The sequence below is a fragment of the Melopsittacus undulatus genome, chromosome 7 (genome assembly GCF_012275295.1).
Source record: "Melopsittacus undulatus isolate bMelUnd1 chromosome 7, bMelUnd1.mat.Z, whole genome shotgun sequence".
NCBI lineage: Eukaryota > Metazoa > Chordata > Aves > Psittaciformes > Psittaculidae > Melopsittacus > Melopsittacus undulatus.
In genome coordinates this window covers 51,163,765-51,185,169 of record NC_047533.1, presented here as the reverse complement: position 1 = coordinate 51,185,169, position 21,405 = coordinate 51,163,765, and the positions used below count along the sequence as shown (strand labels likewise).

Sequence of the window (21,405 nt, the reverse complement as noted above, 5' to 3'; positions counted from 1 at the left end):
TTTTGTTCTTGACAAGTTTTCCAGAAGCTTGACAATATTTTTTTGTTGTTTTTTTTTTTTTTTTTTTTTTTTTTAAGGTTCTTCAGTTTAGCATAGCATAGTCTTACTAGCCATTAAGTAAATTGAGATGAGCTTGGTCAGGCTTGAGACCTGTATAGTCTACTATATGTCACCTTTTATAACCCATCAGGTAATCTTACTCTTAAGTCTCAAATGCTGGTGAAGGATCAGGACATTTGACTGGATTAAGTTTAATAACGCTACTGGACCTGAGCCAGACTTGCAGCTGATGTGTATGGCTGTTAAGTTACATTTGTATGCACTGATTAAATTATTTAATTCTAGTTTTCCATGCTTGTTCTGTTCAAATGTATATTAAGCTATTTGTAAAACATAATGATTTGTACCTTTTCACTTTGAAAGTTTGCCACTTCCAGACGATGTTTATGGATTTTCCCTCACTTCTGTTCCTTTTACCCTGGTGCTTTTGGCTGTTTAAGAAATAAGGAAAGGAGCCTGTTACTGCAAAAAAGAACTTAAATGCATGTCTGAAAGTGATTAGAAACTTGTATAGTTTTGTCTCAAGTTTCAAATAATCACTGCAGCCAGGAGGAATGCACATACTCTTCTGGCAAGCTTATAACCATAGGAAAAAACTGGTTTTGATACAGGTACAATGACCTTTTCTGGCTCATGTGGTGTATCACAGGGAGGCTGTACTGACATTCCCATGTTCATCTCTTGTACTTTATAGACAATTAAGGCTGCTGAAATAACAGACATTCTTGACCAGCACTTCTGTTTTTCCACCTAGAGATAATTTCCATTTATCTTGTATTAAAATACAGCCAGGGTTGTGACAGTTCCCTTTGAAGAATACTGGCTTGTAGTATTTGTAATCTTGACGAGTCATGACTTTTCAAGTCAAAAAGGAGAGTTTTATTCTCAGTTAGTATGAATGAATTTCTGGGTGAGCTGACTGGGTGTAGTATGCATGACCCCTCGGTCAGCTGACAAAGAGCACTTGGAAGAGAAAAGTTACAGATGCTGGCGTGTTGGGGAACTTCAGCATATTGTAGTGAGCGTATTCCACTTGATGTTTAACTATGCTTTACAGCAGTAGTAAAAAGCAGCATAAAGCTAAAACTACATTTTAAAGTGTGCATAACGAAGAAGGAATCTTGCTTTGAAGCTGTTGAAGTAACTTCTGGGAAAGATTTTAAAGTTGATATTCCTACCTCTTCCCGCTTCTCAACAGAAAAACACTTTTGTCCTGTTTTGCAAATGAAAAATCATTAGGATACTTCCATTTACACAAACTTCAAGAGAAGGCCTACTGTGTGCCAAAATAAATCTGTACACTGCAGAGTGGAGAAACCACAACGAGTTTGATGTTTGAGCATTATGTGCCCCAAAACTAGGGTGAATATAGTGGTGGGGTTTTTGTTTCGTTTTGGGTTTTTTTTTGGGCCAGCACTTATGCTTTAAAAAGGGGAGATGTAAGCTGCACAGATGGACAGAGAGAGATGTGTTTGGACTCTTAGTATGTATTTTTTAATCAATCTACACGATTGGTACTGTATGATGCCAAATATGGGGTTATGCTGGGAGGCAGAGTGTTTATACTACCTGTTTTGCTTGTTTCATTGATCCTTTGTGTGCATTTTGTATGGAAACCCTGCAGTATCAGGAGGGAAACAGTGCACTCTAAATCATTCAGATGATTCAGATTGAATGGAGAATACAGGGTGTAACAGTCATAGGTGCTGTTCCCTTTTCCATCATATGGGAAAGATACTGTCTTTTCAGTTGGGTACCTTTGAGTCAGTCAAGGTCACTCAGGAGAAAGGGACTGCAACTTCCATTGCAGACTTCTGTACTTTGCAAAGTACAGAAACATGCAGTACCAGAAAGGTTATAAAATGTTGGCTTCAAGGTTTTTAAAAGATCTTAGTCTTTTAAACCAGTATTTTTGTTATTCTTCGTACCCACACCCCCAAAAATCATGGGTTGTATTATATTTAAAAAGCTTTCTGTGTTTCTGTGGACAACATTGCTAAAAGCGATGGTACGTATGTATTTAGGACTTTTAATCATTTCTCTCACTAGAAGATTTGTGTGAGGACAGTTGTATTGTACAACAGTAAAATAATGTGTTGCTTGACTGTGGAGTTTGCTTTGGATCTGACAAACTCATAAAGAACCTTACTTGCTTGATGCTGAGAAAGTGACATTTATCACACCTACTGTTCCTATGTGGAATGCCCCTGAATGAACTGTGCAAGTTTTAAATCCTTATAGTTACAGTGATTGAGTTTTAAAATAAACAACTGCATATGTATTTTAAAACTCTGTAAGCCCCCACAGTCCCTGTAAAGCTGTTATCTAGCAAAGATAATGAGTCAATATGCGTGTTTAAAGAAGAATCTATAGATTTATAATTCCTGCTCTGATATATATCTATATATATTTTTTCCCCTTTAGTTCCTTGGCATAGCATTCCTTGGGATTGGATTGTGGGCATGGAATGAAAAGGTAAGCTGAATACAACGCCAAACTCCGTGTTTTCACTCTTTCTCTGTTTTTGTGGTTTTGGCTTGTTGTTTTATTTTTTAATGAAATATTGGAATAGTAATATGCCAAACATTTTATGTGTCCACACACAGTTTCTACTGATACAAAATCAAGTCTGTCAAATAAAACCTTAGCTCAGTTCACCTAGAGGAAGCTCGTCGGCATCTTTGCCAGGAATGCCTTGGCAAAAAATTATGGCTGACACTTGCACATGAAATAATCGTTCCAATATGTGCATGCTCAAACTGCAGCTCAGATACTAAAACCCTTTACTGGAGGCAGTATTGGCAGTGTGTCTCTGGTGCGTGTGTCCCCAGGAATGGACAGGGAGCCTATATGTCTCAGAGGGCAGCTTCCTGAAAATAAGCTTCCTTGGCTTTGCCTTAACACAGCAGCATGCTAATTGCTGTTCCTCTTAAAAACAAACAGAAAAGAAAAAAAACCCACCCTAAAATCCAAGCCAAGCCTGAGACAGAATAACTTGTTTTTTCTTGTTCAAATAAAGCTGTCCACTGGAACACTGTTGCAAGACTGTAAAATCAATTTTGAAATGGAAATAAAGGGGGCAGGGAAAGAGAAAGCATTTGTGAACCAGAGCCTGATTTTTAGTTTGCTTACTGCAAATATTGTTAAGAAGATAAAATGTTAAGACATTGCATACTGACTTGTTTTGTATATTTTTGGGTCACTGGATGAAGAGTTTGCTTGCTAAAAGTCAACAAGTAAAATCAAAGCCATAGTTTCCTTCTCTTCTTTGTTTAAAAGATTGAAAATAATAAAGGCTGATAAGTGGTGCTATGAAATTCAGTTGTTTTTTTTTTTTTCTTGTAATGGGAAACATCAGTAAATTACAAATTGATGTTCACTTAAGACATACTAAGCAGCACTTGCAGCAGAACAAATAACACATTGGAAGCTCTGGAGTTTTGCCACTCTAAAAATTCAGGACAAATTTTGCTGGTTCAGAAGTGAGTTGCTAACTTAGATTCTAATTGTTCTGTGCATGTGCCTTGGATGTCGATAATTGCAACTAGTAATGGGATGTTAACTCACATATTACACACCTATATGTATGTGTATTTGCATGCCATATGATACTCGTGTTGGATTGAATAGGCTTGGAAGGAGGTGCTGTGATTTTTGTTCATTCACAAAAGATGTAAAAGCATATTTAATATTGTGAACATACTCACAGAATTTATACCTATGTCTAAGTTCCAGAGAACTTTAGTTCAGAGCGGCTTTTTAGAAGATATTTTAACACTTTTATATCATTTCAGTAGGTAACAGAAATGATTCCTCTAGAATGAATGAGCTGGTAAAGGGAAAACTGCTATAGTCTAGTCTTCTAAAGTATGCTAGTCCTACAGCTTGAGGGTGTTCTGGCAGAATAATGGTTTGTTAAGTTTTATGTATTTTCTATATGGGAACGCTTCCCCCCCCCCCCATCTGTTAGCAAGTCTGTTATCGACTAATTTTAAAACATTTTTAATCAGATCATGAAAGCAGGAGAAATGCTATGTTGTTCTTAAGCAAATAAAGACACTGAGAGCAGTTTAATATGCCTTAGCTCAGGCTCCATGTGTAGTAGGTTTTTCTGTAGAAATTAATAAAAGTTTATTGTTTTCAAGCACAGGTCCTTCATTGAAAATTAGTATCTCTTCTCCTGCTCTGCTCAGTGTGGACTATTAGAGTTCATGGTTGTATAAACCAGAATGTCTAACTGAACTGCAGGGCTCTTGAACATAGACTTGATTTTTGTAGCAAGAGTTATTGAAAAATGGACTTGCGTCAAGCCAATTTGAGGCCTTTCCTTCACTCGGCTCTCTGGGGGAGAGGCAATGGCTAGAAGCTGCAGTCATCAAGATCAAGTTCCAGAGACTCATAGGCCCCATGCAGCTTAGTGGGGGACAGATCAGTTACATCCCAGACAGAGCTGTTCTTCCTGCAGCTGGGGAGTTGGAGGTGAAAGCCAAGTAGGTGAAGCTTAAGACTTGAGAGATCTGTAATTTAACTGAAAAGTACTTGCTGAGCTAGACTGCTTTTTGCCTAAGGCTAGCCTGGATATCCTTGGGCATTATGGGCTGTTGTAGTGGTATACTGTAAGACAGCAAGGCAGCTTTGCAGAGTGAACCTGCAGAGTAGTGTCCTGCTGTATGCCAGGTCAAATATGAGCAAGTGCTGTGCTCTTGTAACAAAGAAGGCTAACAGTGCCTTGGGCTGTATTATGAGTGTTGCCAGCAGATTGAGGGAGGGGATTCTTCCCCTCTACTTAGCACTGGTGAAGGGCACACCTGGGCCAGTTCTGGGCTCCCAAGTACAAGAGAGACATTGACATACTGGAGAGTTCAGCAAAGGGCTGCTATGTGATTAAGGGACTGGAGCCTTTATCTTACAAGGAAGGACTGAGAGAGATAACACTGTTCAGCATGGAGAAGAGCAGGCTTGAGGGATCTTCAGGTATATAAATACCCGAAGGATGGAGCCAGGCTGTTTTTAGTGGTGCCCAGTGATAGAGGCAATGGGCACATTCCTGAACATCAGTAAACACGCAGTTTGCCTAGAGATGATGTGGAGTCTCCCTCTGGAAATACTCAAAAGCAGTCTAGACATGGTCATAGGAGCTAGGTTTAGGTGACCAGATGACTTTGAGAGGTGCCCTCCAAGCTCAACTGTTCTGTGAATACTACTGCTGTCCCAATGAAGTAAGTCTTTTATCAAAGTTGAGCTTGGTGCTGCTACTGCATAATCTATTAAGTAGAAATTGAAAAGGTTTTTTTCAGGATTGGATTTTCACAAAGACTACTGTAAAGTGATTTTAGTGGTGGGGAGGAATTTGATATCTTGTCATGAATCATGTGGCTTTATATCCAGCTATGTTTTATAACATGGCCATCAACTTATATATACTTTTGCTACTTCACAGAACCCTTTTAAGATAACAAGATAGTGTGCCAGGCCACATTAAAAGTGCAGGCTGTAAAGAAATAATCCACATTTAACAGGAGCCCCATTTGCTGCCTGCTAAAACCAGTTTGGGGTAGATTTGTGGCTTTGGTGGCTAGTTTCTGTGTTTTACAAAGTTGGCTTGAATTCTGTCCTTTAAACTTTGTTGTAAAGAATTAAAAAAGCATGCTGTACAGTCTCATGACCTTCCTTACAGCCTTTGCAGGGAGGCAAAAGAGCTCATTTGTCAAATAGGAAATAGAATTGGCTTGACAGCCAGTCAGCCAGCTTGAAACAAAAACTAGGCAATTAGCATTCTGAGTCATGAACCTGAAAGAGATCTGGGGGGTGGAATGGGGCAATAAACTCAGAGGATGAATAAAGCTATCTATACATGGATGCCCTATATATTTCACAATCTCACAGTGTTTTCAAGCACATTAGACTTGGGCTTGTACCATAAAAAAGTTCATCTGTGGCAGCTGATTTTCACCTCACAACCCCCAACAGTGACATGAACATTGTTAATGTACAATGAGTCTGTTCTAAGCTCAAGCAACTTATACTACCTTTGTTCAGCAGCAGGGGAAAGATGTTTTTCACTGTCTGTTTTTAACAGCTTCAAGTAATTTCTTCCACTGACTTTTTAAAAGTAAACTAGGCTTGGACAAAATATCTATTTCCTTCCTTTATTGTATGTATTACATAGTGTGGTCATAAGGCTTATTGGGAGTGTTTGTAGTATGATGCCAGTAGGTACTTCAGAAAATAAGCTTCCTGTTTTTCTCATTACCTGCAGGAGATTTATATTAAAGAGTCATGAGACAAAGAGGTAAATTGCTGTTATGTCTTCTGAGACTTTATAAGACTGTCCATGGAGAGGAAATTTTTAGAAGAAGAGCACTGTGCTTTTGGGGCATACTTAAAGTAGGAGGTGGCAAAGGCAGAGCTACTAAAGTGGGGAAGAAAAGTCTTCAGGTCCTTGCAACATTTGTTTATTAGTCTTAGTTACTGTATACAATTAAGTGAAATGAAGAGGGAGAAGTGAAAGACATTGATTATGTGCATAAGTTCAGTTTCTAGGCTTTTGTTGTGTCAGTGTGACTAGAATACACTCATAGCATCAGAGAATAGTTAGGGTTGGAAAAGACCTTAAGATAATCAGTTCCAACCCCCCTGCCATGGGCAGGGACATCTCACACTAAACCATGTCACCCAAGGCTCTGTCCAACCTGGCCTTAAACACTCCCAGGGATGGAGCATTCACAACCTCCCTGGGCAACCCATTCCAGTGCATCACCAACCTAACAAAGGTAAAAAAAGTAAAGAATTTCTTCCTTATATCCAATCTAAACTTCCCCTGTTTAAGTTTTAACCCATTACCCCTTTTACCCCTTGTCCTGTCACTACAGGCCCTAATGAAGAGTCTCTCCCCAGCATCTCTACCGGCCCCCTTCAGACACTGGAAGGCTACTATGAGGTCTCCACGCAGCCTTCTCTTCTCCAGGCTGAACAGCCCCAACTTTCTCAGCCTGTCTTCATACAGGAGGTGCTCTAGTCCCCTGATCATCCTCGTGGCCTCCTCCGGACTTGTTCCAACAGTTCCATGTCCTTTTTATGTTGAGGACACCAGAACTGCACACAATGCTCCAGGTGAGGTCTCACGAGAGCAGAGTAGAGGGGCAGGATCACCTCCTTCGAGCTGCTGGTCACGCTCCTTTTGATGCAGCCCAGGGTATGGTTGGCTTTCTGGGCTGTAAGCGCACACTGAAGCTGGCTCATGTTCATTTTCTCCTCAACCAACACCCCCAAGTCCTTCTCCACAGGGCTGCTCTGAATCTCTTCTCTGCCCAACCTGTAGCTGTGCCTGGGATTGCTTTGACCCAGGTGTAGGACCTTGCACTTGGCATGGTTAAACTTCATGAGGTTGGCATCAGCCCACCTCACAAGCATGTCAAGGTCCCTCTGAATGACATTCCTTCCCTCCAGCGTATCAACCAAACCACACAGCTTGGTGTCATCAGTAAACTTGCTGAGGGCACACTCAATCTTGCTGTCCATGTCAGCGACAAAGATATTAAACAAGGCCGGTCCCAACACTGATCCTTGAGGGACACCACTCGTTACTGGTCTCCAGCCAGACACTGAACCGTTGACCACAACTCTTTGAGTGCGACCATCCAGCCAGTTCTTTATCCACCGAGTGGTCCACCTATCAAATTGATGTCTCTCCAATTTAGAGTCAAGGATGTCATGTGGGACAGTGTCAGACACTTTGCACATTTCCAGGTAGATGACATCAACTGCTCCACCCCTGTCCATCAGTTCTGTAGCCCTATCATAGAAGGCCACCAAATTGGTCAGGCAGGATTTCCCCTTAGTGAAGCAGCCCCCTTGCAGCTCAGAAGTCAAGTTGTGTGCAGTTTAGAACACCACTATGGCACCTTGTGTGCCAGCACAGTACTCTTACCAAGCAGGAGCTCTAAATATGGATCTTACATTTTAAGCTAGAGTTTTAGATGTTGATCCAAGTTGATTTAGGCCTGCTTGGGTGTTCTGGGACAGGCTAGACTCCCTGCATGGAAACAGTTACAATTTGTCAGACCAAGTCTCTCTCTCCTTGCCCTGCAATGAAAACTACATTTGTTCTGGGAGAAAAATTTTTCACTTCTTCAACTGTCCCAGTGAGTGGCAGACATCAAGAGGAAATTATATTCCATAATTGTTGTGCATACATGTCTATCATATAGTTCTTTTAAAACCAAGTGTTGACAAGAAAATGGTGTGCATATCCTGTAGATCCTTATGGGCTGAAGGATACTAAAGCATGTGCCTTGCTTCTAAGCCAGGACTCAGTGTGTGTATTTTACAGGTCTGGAGAGGAGGAGGATACTAATATTCACTATTACATTTAATTTAAATTTCAGCACATAAGGGTGCATTATCTAAAGAGGCTCTTAGATGATTTTACTAATATTCCAACACCTTTTAACCATTAATCCTGAAAAGTAAAAATCTTTATCTTGTGTGTATCCATGCTAGTTATTCATCTATTGAACTTTGCTTTGTCATGGCAAGAAAACAAGACTAGGTCTTCTCCTTAACTAAACACTTGAAAAATAAAGTTATGCTGCTATTGATGTTTGCTGTGGGAAATAGAAACCCAACAAAAATCAAGGAAATAAGATTTATAAACAACCCCCACCTAGTTTCTTGCTTGCAGAGACAAAACTCTGGAATGGAATTAATTTGGCATGTTTCAATGACTATTGTTCTGTTCCTCATGCTCATTCAGATACACAGCATGGAGAAACTGCATGGATTTTATGACTAACAAAGTAGAGAGACATTTTTCTGTTTCAGAATCATGCATTTGGAAATACTTTTATTTCCCATCACTGCCATGTGTTTCTGTTTGCCAGTGATTTTTAGTGCTGCAGATTAGTTTGTGGAAAGGCTAATCCTCTGTTTGCAGAGAATGTTTCAGAAGGTCCTATATTGCTGAACCTTTTTCTGGCCATCTGCTTTTTTTGTTGTCCATCCACCCATCCTCCCCCTCCTTCTCCCATATCCCCTCTGTAATGGGATTGTGCAGCAGAGAAGTTTTTTTCCCATCTTGGAAGAAAAAAAAAAAGGCTGATTTCTCCTATTTTACTGGTGTTGGTTTCTTCTTTTTATTTTTTCTAAAGGCCCTCTGGGATGTTGTTTGTTATGGGAACTGTTGTATTGAGTCCTATTCTTTTACATGCACTTCCTTTGGCCAAATTCTGTATACTGTCACAGTGCATCACCTCCTTATTCCCTAGGATGGTGATTTTTCCGAAGTTGTCTCTGACTCAAGACGCCTTAAATTTTCATTACTGGCTTAGCCTTTAAAAACTGCAGTTGCCCAGAGTCTTTTCACTTGGAGCCGTTCTCTCTTGCCCTGCAGTATGTTGCTGTGCCTGTGAGATCAGCTGTTGAAAAAGAATCAGTCTAGCAAACTTCAGGGAACATCTCTGAGACCTGAACATGGCAGTGAGTTCTCTACACTAACTACAGTCAGCCTGGATGGAAGCCTTACTAGCTTGCTAATGCACTTGTGACTCCCTTCTGTTTGGTCTCATTAGGAACCAGGAACGCAATTAAATTGTATAGGTGTACCAACACCAAGGCACTGCTCCAAGATGGCTGTGTTATCATCCATACATTCTAGGGGAATAAAAGTAACTTTCTGGGTTCAGCACCCAAAGGCTATGTTTGCTAAATGCAAATAGTCTGGACCAGAAATGGTGTTGAAAACCCGGCCTGCACACTACAGATTTTTGAAAGGTTTGAGTTTTCTTCAGCCTAGTTCTGGTGTGATCTCATGGACTAAGTGCCCATGAATGGAGCATGAATTATGTTCCAGGGGCACATTTTCATTTGTAAGTAATCTAGTCTGTGTGCTCTGACACTTCCCTGGTGTGAACTGAAGCATAGCTAATGTGTGACTCCTGGATCTGGCCTGAAATGCTAATGTGGATGTGCATCAAAGGTGGGAGCTAGAGTCAGAGTCTCTCTCTGGAAAGCAGTACAAATTGTCCGATGATTTTAATGAGTACAAGATGGAGAAAGGGTGAGGGGTGTACCCCTTTTTAAAAAAGGGGTGCTTTTCTAAGTGACTGCTTCCTTCTTTACTGATGAGATAATGGCAATAATTGTGCAGCTGTAATATCGGGAGGGGCCTTCTTGAGTTACAGCCTTCAAGACCAGCTTTTTTTCCTTTATTGCCTACTCCCTTGTGCCATGTAGGGTGGAGGGCCCTTGCCACAGGGAAAAAAGAGGCATGACAGCAGAGAATCAGGCATCTCTTAGAGAGTGCATTTCTGCTCACATAGCATAAGGGGAAGACTCTAGCTCTGCAGGAGTTTCTGGCAGGCCTCGCTTGATTGTCTCCTGTTTCTTGGTGTGGCAGAAGTCATCACCAATGCCTTTTCCCCACTCTTTTGTTGAAGAATAGAGCAGGTTATACTGTTTCACTTCCTCTCTTGAATTTGAGATGGGGTAGGAATATGAGGTCTGTCTTTCCTCTTCCATGCCTACATCATTATATACTTGTCACTGAAGTGAAGTCTGTTTTACAAATAAAGGAACTGTTTTCATAACTTCACCAGTATTGATTTTTGTCTGATTATAGCTGATTCTTTTGTTGCTTCACTACCTCAAACAAGTTTTGATTTGTGGTCAATTAAAAGGTTAAATGACCCAGGCATTGTAATGTACAGCAGGCAAATGGAGGTGGGGGAAAAAGAGCAAACAGATGATTTTGGAGATCAGCCAGGGAACACATCCTGCTGACTCTCCTTGTGGCTAGAGCAGAGCCCCTGGGTTGACACCATCATGAGAAGTATTTGGAGTATGTAGCTTTGCATAAAATGTTTACTGCCAAATAAAGATTACACACTGCCTAAACTACCAAGAAAGTGATGTGTGTATAACCTAGAAAAACAACCATGCTTCCAAAGTGAGAATGTGGGTTTAGGAAACATAAATTTCCTCCTTTTGGAGGCTAAAACAGTGATAGTACTTGCAACTACTTAACAGTAAAGGTTGAAATGTACTACTGCCGTAGTGTTTCTAGGAAAAATGTTTTTGTGCTTGTAGAAAGTCTGACTCGAAAGGATTTACAGGTGGTTTGTCAAGGTGCTGCATTGATGCAAGAGGTCAGTTGACAGTCACTGTATATTCTGTGACTGACTGGTCAGCATGAAGATTCAGAGTGTGTCACTGGAGGGATATGTTAGAATATGAGAATACTGATCTTCTGCTCAAGCACCTCTGGAAACGTTCCCTTCTGCTTTTGGTTAAAAATGGGATGAAGACAGAATTGGTTACTACCAGGCATTTGTACACCTCTGCCAAACTCTCCCAGAAGTAGGCATTACAGGCAAAAAATACTGAATACTGTAGTAGCATATGTTATAGAAACTTGTGGTGGATAGGAAAAGCATGTGCCTAAAGTACAATGTGTTTAGTTCTTCTTAACAATGTAAAGTGAGATAATATTCCCTGGTCATTGCCTTGCTGCTTGAAGCAAAATACTTTTAAAACTTTAAACACTCTTTAAAATATTGCTTCACTATCTCTTCAGAGAGTTTATTTGTAAGTGTCCAGGAAAAAAACCCCAAGACTGGAAAACTGCATTTCAGCAGTAAGAAGTAAACTTCTGTTGGGCTACCTTTGTGTATCTTTATGTGTAACCACAGAGCATTGTCTATGTTTGTCATTCCTGCTGCTAGCTACTGTTTCATTGCCAAAGCCTCTCTGAAGATTGTATACTCTTGAGAAGTCTCTCCAGAATACTGATCACTTGAGATTCATATGCAGAGAACACAGAGTACAAATGAGAATTATGCAGTATGCTGTTTTGCTATCAGGATGTATTATTTGGGATTTATCCAAACTAGGCTTATGATTGCCAGATGTGGACTACGAAAAGATGCACACAGAGGTGCTTTTCAAGGGCAGCAAATAATGGCAAATGAGGCTTGTGGTGTTCTATTTCAGTACATCAGTTCATAGCTACCCTGAGGAGTTGGAGTCTGGAGCAGACCAGAGATTAGGTAACTGACTTTTGCTGACTGACCAGCAAACATGTAGCACACCAGGATGCAAAGAGCCTGGCAGTGCTAGGAAATCAAGTAAGGTCGGAAAAGACAATATACAACTGGTTCATTGAATTTTATTGTCATCAACTCTAATGGGAGTGTGATAAAATCCAAAGTATATTGTTCACTAATGTGTCTTTATATTATGACTGTCTTCTCTAAGAGCACTGTCTGCAAATGTGAGCTGAATTGCACTTGGATTTCTGCTTTCATTTGAGTTTTATTATTTTCATATGGAAGAAACATGATTAAATTAGTAAATTGCTGTGGGGCTTGTTATGTGTGGGTTTTGTTGTTTATTTGTTTTCTTTTTTTTTAAAGAAAGACAAAGTGTTATGAAGAGAGACATAAATGAATGACTGAATGCTATTTTTCCTAAAAAATAAAATAATTATCATACAAAAACAACATCCTTTCTTTGGTGACACAGGAGAAACAGAAAGGACTTAAAAACTTTGTGAAGAAGTTATTTTACCATTCTTTCCCTTGGGAAGGTCTCATGTTTCCTGACTTGTGTATGGCCAAGGCCATGAATTTTTCAAAGGTTTGTGTGTTACTGCATTATACTGTTTATTTTGTGTCATTCTTAGCCAGCAAGTTATGCCTTTGATTTCTTTTCTATGACAAATGTAATGAAGCAAAAGTAGCAGAAAACCTTTGCACAAGTTGATTTAAGTGTTAATGACAGATAAGCTTGCTTCAGCCTGGCTGAAACATCTCATCACTAGTCTAGAAAAAGACATGCCAACTGGTCTGCTTTGATAGCACTACTAGCTCTGAGCAGCATTCTATTTTTCTCTTTTTAATGAATGACAGTAAGACTAGTACTGTATGTAATGTAGGAGGAAAGTGATGAATGTGGAAGTGGTGGCAGACTATGAGGAATACTGTATTAGGAATATTGGTTGCATGACATGTTTATCTTCTGAGTGGTCTAGACTGAGTACACTAAAAAGAAATAAAAAAATCACAGATGTAAAGCCATAGTTGTGAACAGTCATCTGTTAACAATGTTACTATCAACTTTTGGAAATAAGGTTATAACGTCTTCCTTCAAAATGATTGCTGGTTTGGGACAATTTCAAAGAAACAAATGGGATATGAACAGGGAAATGGGAGAAAATGAAGAACTTCAGAATTCTGTAAATAAGGAGCTGTAGAGGTGAAGGTCTTTATTGTTTTCCAAGCCACAGCTTCATTGAGGAGCTGCTAGGTAAAGCAGTAGTCCAGAGCACTCAGCCTGGGTTCAGGCTTCTTTGAGGAAAGATGCAGAGAAATGTCCGCTACAGCAGTGTGCTTTGCAGTGACCTGCAGCACGGGGGAGATGAATGAAGAAATAGTGATACTTCAGCTTTTTGCTGCCAAAAGGCTTTAGGAAACTGTAACTATTCCTGTATAAACTCAGTGTAAGATGGAAGACTTTGAACTTGCTTCTTGATATGACCAATCTGTTGAACGTCAGCCAAACTCTGGTTAAAATGTGTGTGATTGGGTTTTTGTGGGTTTTTTGGTTTGGTTTGTTTTTTTTGGTGTTTTGTTTTGTTTTGGTACTTTGGTTATTTTTTGTTTTGTTTGTTTGTCTTAAAGAAGTTCCTCAGGATTACTGACAGCACAACCTAAACTCTGTTTCTAAGGGAGCAATGGCATTACAAGCAGACTATGCTGTCATATAGAAAACAACATATGTGGTCTAACCTAAATCAATGCAAACCATCTCTCAAGGCAAGTCCTTCAACTGCCTGATGTCCTACTAAGATTTTCTTCCTGCTGATTACTCAGTACCCATGCTTTATTTTTTTTTTAACGAGTTTTTGGCACTGTAGATTCCCGAAGTTAAATTGGCCAGGTATCTAGTTCATCAAAATTTGGTAGTAAAAACTATTATTGCAAGATGCTGCAGCCTAGGAGCTCACTTCTAATTTCTGTCAGTTGTTGTGAATACTGAGTGTAAATGCTGAATTCAAGCTGGTATTTTTGCTGTTGACTGCTTTTTCTAGTATAACGTGTAACCACGTGATTACGTGAACAATGTGTATGACACCTAAAATGCATCTCAGCATGGGAAATGAGTTAAGTTTTCATTAAATGTCTATTCTCACTTTCTAGCAGACTAATTCTCATAGCCTCAGAAGCAGCAAAATGCCCTGTGGGTTTCTCAGAATGCCCTGTGGGTTTCTCATAAAAGACTTTTGAAGCACATTTTACTGTTCATTCCACATGTTCATTGAGAAATATTGTACATAATCACCCTTTTTATCTCTTTAACTGCAAAGATTTTCTTCATTGTGTTTGCTTGATGTACCGCAGAACATTTATTTGCCATACACTTCTACCTTTTTAAGAAGAAAAATGCTGGCAGAATTTGAACAACTGAAAGCTGAACATACTTATCCCTTGGCATTGTTTCTTTCCCAGGGAGTGCTGTCCAATATCTCCTCCATCACTGACCTGGGAGGCTTTGATCCAGTTTGGCTCTTCCTAGTGGTAGGAGGAGTTATGTTCATTTTGGGATTTGCAGGATGCATTGGAGCTTTACGAGAAAATACCTTTCTTCTCAAATTTGTAAGTAGCCTTTGCAACTTCGGCATTCATTAATTACATAGCCTAAGTCATGGTCTCTGTTCCTGCTTAACTGTGTAAAGATTTTAAAATGTCTTTTGGGGAATGGAAGGTGTTATCTTATGTGAAGGTACTGTTCTGTGAATAGTTTTTGCTTAGCTGTTAACACTTTACAGCACTTCAGTCTCTAGTGCTTACTGGTTTGTCTTTAAAGTTGTGAACTGTTAATGGTAAGAATGGTAACATGGAACTACTGCTTTTCATATGCATATAGCCTAACATTTTGCTTTCCTGTCGTGGAAAGAGAAGTTTCTGCAAGGAACCTGCATGTTGAACTTGAGTCCACAACAAGCTGCCTGTGAAATATGAGGCATGCAGATGCACCACTGAATGTGACCTATGTGGTTTCTGCTGTGCAGTTGCCCCTCGTGGTACAGAGAAGATAGGACTGTTGCGAGGCTTTGCTTGCTGATATCCTCAATTCTGTACTGTTTACCCAATTCGAAAAGGCTTCTTTGCTTCCTGTCAGTGCTGAGGCCTGAGAGGAAGAAAAGGAGGAGAATGTGCCCAGGATTAGTAAATAAAATAGATGTTGTCTTTTTGAACTCTGGACTGGACTTGTTAGTTGGGGACAAGCTGCTGATACACAAAGGTAGCTCAGTATTCAGAATGCCTTTAGCTAAATAGGCTGGTTTAGTTTTTTTTTTGAAAGGCTGAAGATGAAGATAATAGTATCATGTTCCATTTTGAATAAATTTTAGATTCTTTCTGCCACCACTCCAGCTTGCAGATGTGGGCACAAGCCTGGGTAGTAGTTGTGTCTAAGAACCATTAACTGTTAATACATACATGAAAAGGCTTCCAGTGAAATAACTGCCTTCAAACGACATTTTTGGCTCCCAAAGACATGTTTGATAAGGGGAGGAGGCTTCTTGAGGCATTTATAAAACAGCTTGGAAGAGTTCTAACTTGCTTTTCTCTTGCTTGAAAAAAGGGGAGTGGGGGAAGCTATTGTAACACCTTTTTTCACTTCACTTCTCTTTGCTTTCCTAAAACGAACCCATCTGTTGTACCAGAAACAGCTTCCTATACGGCAGCTGCAGAATAAATTAAAAATGCATCTGAACAAACACAGCACATATTAAAATGAAACCCAAAGGCGCAGTTGCAAAAGGGATGGACTTCCAGTATATGAGGACCCCTCTGTATTTTAAACAGTGTAGACTCAGTGGAGATCCTTAGAGAAAGTGGCAGATCATTAGTAATGCCTTTGGCATCCATTGCATTTGCATTAATCATAGAACCTCATTTGGTTTTAATGTGGATGTGAGTCATTCCATAGACATTCCGCTTCAATTTAGTCATTAATTAATTTCTGCTGTTACCAATTTTTGCTTTGTCTGCTTAGGCAAAACTTCAGCAATGAGGGTGTCAAAAGAAAAAGTCACTTAGAAAGTATTCCACTGGCACTATTGGTTGTTTATGCCTTTGAAAATGTAAGTGCCTACCTAGAAATTTAAGATGAGTTTTCAGAGGGCCCTACAGGTGGTGAGTAGCCATGTGTGTTGAATTTACAGTGAATTCTCTTGGATCTCTTTGAAAATCCCAGGGAAATGCCCAAAGTTTAAATTTCTTGGCATTTTTAAGAATAGAATTAGGATTCCTGTACTACAACCCTAATTAAAAAAATGTGTATTTTTAATTTAAGATTTGGTGTGTGCTGGAATAGCTTGAACTTGCACTGAAACAGATAAAGCCCTGAACTGGACATAATTGTGAGCCTTGAAGAACACATTTTTGGTCATAAAGCAAACTAATTTTAACCTTTCCATTTTTCTTCATAGTTTTCTGTGTTTCTTGGGATTATTTTCTTCTTGGAGCTCACTGCTGGTGTTTTAGCATTTGTTTTCAAAGACTGGATAAAGGATCAGCTTTATTTCTTTATAAACAACAACATCAGAGCATACAGAGATGACATTGATTTGCAAAACCTCATAGACTTCACACAGGAATATGTAAGTTGGACTATGTTTATTTGTAAAGCTTACTTTGAAAAAAATACCTACTCTATTTTTTACTTTCCATCTGCTTGGTTTCTTCAAGGAACAACAGAAATACTCTAGCATATAATACTTTTGAATGTGTGTCCATATATGTATATTTCTCTTTACAGAACTTCTACAAATGTCCAGCACCTGTGCCAGGTGGTTTATTTGTTGATGAATGACTGAGAAAGACAAGGCAGAGAGAGAGTTGGGGTGACTTATTCTTGAAGATGATAGTATGTCAAATCTAAAAGTCATATAAATCACTCTTGTGTTCAGATTTTTTGACCATATTCCATATGTGTATGGAGATATTTTGGGCTTCTTGGGGAGAGGGGTGTTAAAAATATTTTATTGTAGGAGCTGTCACATCTGTTTAAAAAAAAATATATAATTTTCTAAGCTTAATTTGGTTCCAGGATGAATGTTGGTGTAGTTCTAGCAATGTTAGAGATGCTACACCACACTGCAAAGTGGCAGATATTTAGCTGGTCTGGGTGAAGCTACAGTGTTATTTCTTTTTAACTAGGCTTAATGCAATTAGCCTAATGAAGCGGACAACTCATAGTTCTCATAGGAAATCTTTAAATGATGCTACATTTGCTCTTGGAAGACAAGGATAAATCCAGAGTTGCACAAGTGTGTGTAGATAAAGCTCTGTAATTTATCAGTGTGTGTAAAGGAGTCTTGTACTGACTTTTGCACACAAGTTATTTTGTCAGTGCCTTCTTACTTCAGTACTCAGTTCTGGCCTGTGTTGGTTTGAATTTGGCCCTGTGTAGCTAACATGGTTGAATGTTGGATAATGTCATGTTTATTGGGTTTTGTACATTCTGCAGTTAATGTATTTTTTTTCAGTGTTTGATTTTCTTCTATAAGCCTTGGGGGGAAAAAATGACGAGTAAGTAACAAGATGTGGATCCTTGCACTGGTTTCATCTTGTCCAGCTCAGAGAACCTCAGAGGTCACTGCAGTCTGAAAGCAGTGGTCTACTTGTATGCAACCAAAAGGCTACAGTCCGGTTTTGCAGACACTACATAAAACTTGCTTTCCTGAGTGGATTAGCCATCTTAGCAGATAAGTCAGGGACAGCATGAGTCTGGAGAGCAAGCTAATTTTTCAGCTAGTAGAGAAAATGCTTGAAGACAACGTACTCAGGTATTGCAGAGGGAACTGTGCTACATTTAGAGAGAGTTGTAATTCCAGTGTGTTTTAAAATGTGATTTGTGATTTTTTTGTTTTGCTTTTATATATATATATATATACATGTATATATATATTTGTTTTAAAGTTGAGGTGGTTCATTGAGGTAGCTTTTTAAATGCTGTAAATCATCAGTGTGCCACTGATCTCCAATCCATTCTTTGTATGTTCAGCAAGTCTTACCAATTCCCTGTGTGTTGGCATGTTTTGCCAGAGTCTAGGCATACTATTGGGCACTATTTGCTTTTTGAAGGATTCTGATTGTCTTCAGTAATTATGTGCAGTCTGTGATGCTCAGGGTAAATGTGTTCATATTGTCTGATGTACAGTCAGGAAAGATTCCCCCACACTGGGAAAAGGAGTACATATACCAGTGTAACCTTTGGAGCTGATTAGTTATGTTGAGAACCCAGGACATGTTAGACTGGATAGAATATTGTACTTTTGGCTCTACTGTCCCTGGGGCCTGAGCTTGTAGGCTGGTACAAATCTGTGGTGTTTTTGTAGGCATATGAGCTCACTTCTGTGTGTTTCACTCCAGACAGTCATGTTGCAGGGTGTGAACATAACTTTAATCACATTATAATTTTAATAACTTACAGGTATGGCATAGTATTGACTTTTTAAAATGCAAACCCAAGTCAGCTTCAATGAAACCAGAGGGGATCTCAGATTTTGAAAGCTAGGGGGAAACTGGCAGCAGTGATGCATCTTACTAATGCTGAGATTTGTGTGTTTTGAAAGTCAAGAAGTTCTCCTTTCTTTGTTCTAGTGGCAGTGCTGTGGGGCTTTTGGAGCTGATGACTGGAACCTGAATATTTACTTCAATTGCACAGATTCCAACGCAAGTAGAGAGCGCTGTGGTGTTCCCTTCTCTTGCTGTACTAAAGACCCTGCCGTAAGTGACAGTCAGGAGAGCAGGATGTTTCTGCTGGTCCAGTTTTAAATCCCTTTAAGACTTTTTTTTCCTAGAAGTCATGTGTGATCGTTACCTTTGCATCAACTTGTATTTTTTTGTTCTTGCAGATCAGCTTAACCACTAACTTCTTTGCAGTCAGCAGCAATCTTAAGCTAGCTTCAGTCTTCATGCTGTTTGTATGCTTTTTGCTGCTTTTCATTAGAATGAGAGAACCATGGCGTTGGCTGAGCATCCCTATTAATTTTAGCAAGTATGAAAAACAGAAATGCTTAATGAGTTGAAGGATATGAACTTTCAATTAAATATCATCAGAGTATTTCTTTCGCTGCCTTAAAGAACGACAACTCTAAGACCAGACACTCTAAAGCAGCACTCGTTATTTAGTGCAGTATCCAGAGGCTGCAGCTAGTTTGATCCAGTTTGTGCTATGTATGGTAGTGAGTGACAGTCTGTACCCTGAAGAACTGACATATGTTTGCATTAGAATCTTGAATCAGGTATGGACATCTTTACACACTCTTTTTAAAATTACTGCTTGTTCAACAGTCACCTGAGATCAGACTTGAGTGTCAGAAATTATTTGAGAGAACAGCTTTCTGGTAAATTTCCATGTTTTTTAAAATAGTTATAGTTCTGGATCATCAAGCAGAAAATGTTGGAGCCATACATTACTAGTACGGATATGATGAAGAATGAAGGGTAAAGTGTAATAATGAAAGCAGTTCACTGACAGTGAAAGGCTTGGAATAGGGACGGGTGTGTGCATGGAAACTTACATGGCTAACACTGCAGTTTTACATTTGACTTTTATATATCTTAAAAGAGCAGCCTGTAGTGCTTGTATTACCTAGTTGTTCAGCTATGGCTTTTTCTTCACCTGGGATGACTTACTTTTCCTTCAGTGTGTGAGTCTCCAGTACTGACTAAAGTGAGGCAAACAGCTCAGGTGCTTCCTGCCTTGCTAATGCAACACAGTTGCTGCTCTTGGCATCTGGTCACTACTGCTGCTCTTTCCCTCTACTCATAAGGCACTGCCAGTCCCACAAGCTGTGTTCTGGTTCTTCTGCAGTGAACATGTCTTCACAGTAGTTTGAATCTTTCTCACAAATATAATTGAAACATTTTCAGTGACATATTAAAACAAAATAGAGGTTAGGCTCAAGCATTACATTATGCTTTGGGATCCCCCTTTTGGATTCCAGTCTGCCCACTCAGCGACACAGAAAGGTCATTGCAACCCAGTTTTAAAAATATAGTTGTTATAAAACCAAACTAGTGACAGCAGTACGAGGTAATCCTATAAATACATAATCCACTAATGTTCTCTCTCTATCTGTGTGTATGGTTCTGCAGTTTCTTAATGGGTGATGCAGCAACCAGAAAATTAAAGATAAATCTCATTCTTATTCATTGTGGGGAAGCAGCACACCTTTTTTTTTTTTGTCTTTATTTTTAAAGTCAATTAATATTTCTAAAAATACTTGAAGTCATGCATATAATTAATGTAACCAAGCTGTGCCTGGTTCAATTTCAGTGATAATCATGGATTTATTATGTAGGAAAGCAAATTTGTTCCTTTTGGGATTAGTTGCAGTGTTAGAGTGATGCAGAAAGTTGTATGGATGCTTTATTGCACAGACCTTACTTTTAGTTTAGCTTGAATTAGGAAGTAGCAAATTTAAGGTAGGCCAAAATAAGTCTCATCTAAAGCGAATTATAGTTCACTTTGCTGTAGTTTAGCAGGTTGAAATTTTCCAAATTCCTCTACAGGCAAGGCCTAGAAAAGTTGATATATTTCCATTTCATTCATCATGCTCTCCTTAGGTTAACAAATTCTAAGTCTAAAGGCAGAAGACACCGATGATAAAGCAAGGAGAAATTCATTACAAAGAAGAAAGCTTAAAATTCTTCTGTTGGAATCTTATCTACTTTTACAGCCTGGAAGAGCATGGCATTTGTATTTTAGATCCTAGAACAGAAGTATTCATCTCATTAAAAGATAAGAATTGCCAAAATCTTGAACGTCCTTTGAGGGCGTCCAGCTTGGGCAACTGACAGGATGCAACCTATTGATGTACTTTCTAAAAAGAGGAAGCACTTAGAGGAGCTTTAACTGCTGATAGGAGATACCTTTTTCCTAACATCTGCTTTTTAAAATCTCTTTGCTGTCTGCCTTTCTCACTCCCCACAATTTGATTAAATTGTGATGTTCAGTACACCTAGCTAATACTGGCTGACTTTTATAACTTCGTTGAGTAGTTCCTTCTTCTGCTCACTATATGAGACAGTAACTTAATATTTTGCTGCTATTGTGGCTGGCGCAAGTAATTGCTTCATTTTGTTGCCCTGAAATCTGTATAAAGAATAAATGCAGCTTCAGCTTCTAATGGGTAGCGCTTGTTCACTAGGAAAAGCCTGCCATAGCCTATTTTATTACCTGTGCTTTGGGAGTACTTAAGCAGAGGCAGCAGGAGAAAAAAAATCTTGCCTCCTTTCTTATGGCCGTCAAGCTCCTGTAAGAAAGAGCAGG

General features: G+C 39.3%; 1 protein-coding gene across 1 annotated transcript in view; it reads left to right on the top strand.

Moving 5' to 3' along the window:
* Positions 1–21,405, top strand: part of TSPAN5 (tetraspanin 5) — an 88,739-nt gene that overhangs the window by 60,644 nt on the left and 6,690 nt on the right. The window contains exons 2-5 of the mRNA XM_005148659.3: positions 2,485–2,535; positions 14,565–14,711; positions 16,553–16,723; positions 18,729–18,854. Of these exons, the coding sequence (XP_005148716.1) occupies positions 2,485–2,535; positions 14,565–14,711; positions 16,553–16,723; positions 18,729–18,854 (495 nt within the window). The remainder of the gene's footprint in view (positions 1–2,484; positions 2,536–14,564; positions 14,712–16,552; positions 16,724–18,728; positions 18,855–21,405) is intronic.